The 2,914-nt window shown below is 35.3% G+C and overlaps 1 protein-coding gene across 3 annotated transcripts in view; it reads left to right on the forward strand.

Annotated features, from left to right (window-relative positions):
* Positions 1 to 2,914, forward strand: part of LOC106868012 (dual specificity mitogen-activated protein kinase kinase 7) — an 82,359-nt gene that overhangs the window by 78,078 nt on the left and 1,367 nt on the right. For all 3 annotated transcript variants that reach the window (XM_052970138.1, XM_052970142.1, XM_052970148.1), the window contains 2 exons: positions 22 to 164; positions 1,011 to 1,056. In XM_052970138.1, the coding sequence (XP_052826098.1) occupies positions 22 to 164; positions 1,011 to 1,056 (189 nt within the window). The remainder of the gene's footprint in view (positions 1 to 21; positions 165 to 1,010; positions 1,057 to 2,914) is intronic.

Genomic DNA, 2,914 nt, shown 5'->3' on the forward strand with positions numbered 1-2,914 from the left:
TTTTTTTCTATTTCTTCACAGGTTGAACTTGCAACAGGTGAGTTTCCATACAAGAACTGCAGAACAGATTTTGAACTTCTCACAAAAGTGTTGCAAGAAGAGCCACCACTTCTCCCTCCCAACAATGGCTTCTCACTAGATTTTTGTTCATTTGTAAGGGATTGGTAAGTAGTTTGTAATATCTCCTACTATTTCAAAATCTCGTGTTTTCACTTTTTTCTTTTTTTCTATTCATTGGAACATCAGAAAAATGCTTTGTCCTGGCTCATAGCAGAATTCTTGATGTGCCAAACAAAATGCTTAGCAGCATTTCTTCTGGTTCTTTACATTCTGAGTTCAAATTTCACTGAGGTTAACTGTGTCTGTTATTCTTTTGGGGTTGATAAAATAAACTTCCAGTCAAGTATTGAAGTCAATGTAGTTGACTATCCCTGTTTCACTAAAATTACTGGTCTTGTGCCAAAATTTAAAGCAAATATTATTATTATTATTATTATTAAGGTAGTGAGTTAGCAGATTTGTTAGCATGCCGGCTGAAATGCTGAGTGATATGTTGTCTGTCGTTATGTTCCGAGTTCAAATTCTGCAGAGGTCAACTTTACCTTTCATCGTTTCAGGGTCGATGAATTAAATACCAGTGAAACACTGGGGTCGATATAATCAACTTGTCCCCTCCCACCAAATTGAGGCCTTGTGCCGCCAGAAGAAAGGATTATTATTATTATTATTATTATTATTATTGGGAGTTGATTAGAGAAAGACTTGTACATTTGACAAATTTGATTACCTGTGTTGAAGGATGCCATGATAACAAATAACTACATCTGAATTGAGGATGCTTTACCACACAGACAAGATGAAATGCCAACATGTCATAATACAAAGCATATTAGCATGATATAACTTGGCTATAAAATTAATAATTGCATATGCATATAACTACTTGTGTTCTTATTATGTTGTCTCAATATATGTTTCCTTCATTAACATTTCTTTTTCTGTTTCTTCAGCCTAACTAAAGATTATAAGAAAAGACCTAAATACAAGAAATTATTGGTGAGTTGATAACATTTACAAATTTGAAGAATTATGCTCAATCCCAATGGGCAATAGGTTTGGGTATTTTGTAAATTTATTGCAAATATGTAAATGAGTTTGAGTGTATCATCATCATCATTTTTATGTCTGTTTAATCTTTGTTTGTATAGATTGGACAAGACATGAGCTGTGACTGCAGAGGACATGTACAGTCAAGAAAGGAATAATACTGTTATGCTCCAATGGATGTGCATGTATGACAAAGTACATATGTGTTGAGAGAAAATTGGGCATAAGTGGAATCAGGTGTAGAGAGAATGTGTTGGTATGGTCATTTGATGTGCATGGATGATGACAAAGATATGCTGATCACTTTAAGCAGATGGAACTTGTGAAAGAGAGAGACTTAGAATGGCATGACAAAGTAGCGAAGGCTGATCTTAAAATGTTGAACCTTAAGGTGGAGATGATAAAAGACTGTTTCATTGTACTGAAGCAGACCTGTCTTTCATGGGGAAAGTGAGAAACTTGATTTTTGTTACATGGCAGTTGTGTCCCTAACTATGAGATGGTATGTCTTTATATTATGATGTAATATACACATAGTCACTGGATGTCTTCCTTTTGTAATATGTATCACCTTGAACTGTGATTGTCCATTCTTATTTGCCTACTTATACATTCATATATGCATATAAACAAACAATGGCTTATAGTCTTGAGGTGTCAGTCAACCTAAGGATATAATAGAAGGCACTCGCCCAAATTGCCAAAGCTGACTTTGCCTTTTATCCTTTTCGAGTTGATAAAATAAGTACCAGTTGAGCACTGGGATTGATAAAATAGATATGAGATGAGAACTGAGGTCAATGTAATTGACTTATCCCCTCCCTGTAATTGCTGGCATTGTGCCAAAATTTGAAACCAATGTATGTATATTCAAACCTGAAAGCATGTGGTTGTGAAACGAATTTCTTCAACACAATGCCATGTCTGTGCCTGTACCTGTTGCTGTTTGTGTAAACATGTGTGTTTATTTAAATGTGTGCTCTCTTATTAAAAAGTTATGTTTGGGCAGTGTTGTTGTTGTCACTTCTTCTGTCAAAAACTTCTCTGTTTTGTGCATTCATAGACATGTAAAAGATAGCCAAGGGTTAGTGACTGGAAAGGCATCCAGCAAAAAAACAAAATAAGTCTGAATAATGTATTCACCTGACCCATGCAAGCATGAGAAAATGGATGAAATGTGAATGACTGATTGTATAGATATGTTTGTGTGTATATATTTTTTATACCTATCAATGCCAGTATCATGTAACTGGCACCCATGCTGGTGGCACATAAAAAGCACCCATTACACTCTTGGAGTGGTTGGTGTTATGAAGGGTATCCAGCCATAGAAACCATGCCAAATCAGATTGGAACCTAATGCAGCTTACCAGTTTCAGTCAAACCATCTAACCCATTTCAGCATGGAAAGCATACACTAAACGATGATGATGATGACATGAGCATGTATATATTTGTGTATATTTATGTATGATGTGTGTGTGTGCGTGTGTGTTTGTGTAAAAAGTAGATGTTAAATGATGATGATGATGATTTGATACATGTTTGTATGTCTATATGTGTGTGTGTGTGTGTGTATATATATATGTATGTATATGTGTGTGTGTGCGTGTGTGTGTGTATTGGCATAAGGTGGTTAGCATTAGGCAGAGCTGTAAAAACCATGTAGAAACCATGTCACAACAGACAGTTGGAGTCTGGTCAGCTTGCAGGTCAGTTCCTGTCAAACTGTCCAACTCATGCAGGCATGGAAAATGATGGTGATGGTTATATATATATATATATATATATATATATATATATATAT

The sequence above is a fragment of the Octopus bimaculoides genome, chromosome 1 (assembly GCF_001194135.2).
Source record: "Octopus bimaculoides isolate UCB-OBI-ISO-001 chromosome 1, ASM119413v2, whole genome shotgun sequence".
In the NCBI taxonomy this organism is placed as follows: domain Eukaryota; kingdom Metazoa; phylum Mollusca; class Cephalopoda; order Octopoda; family Octopodidae; genus Octopus; species Octopus bimaculoides.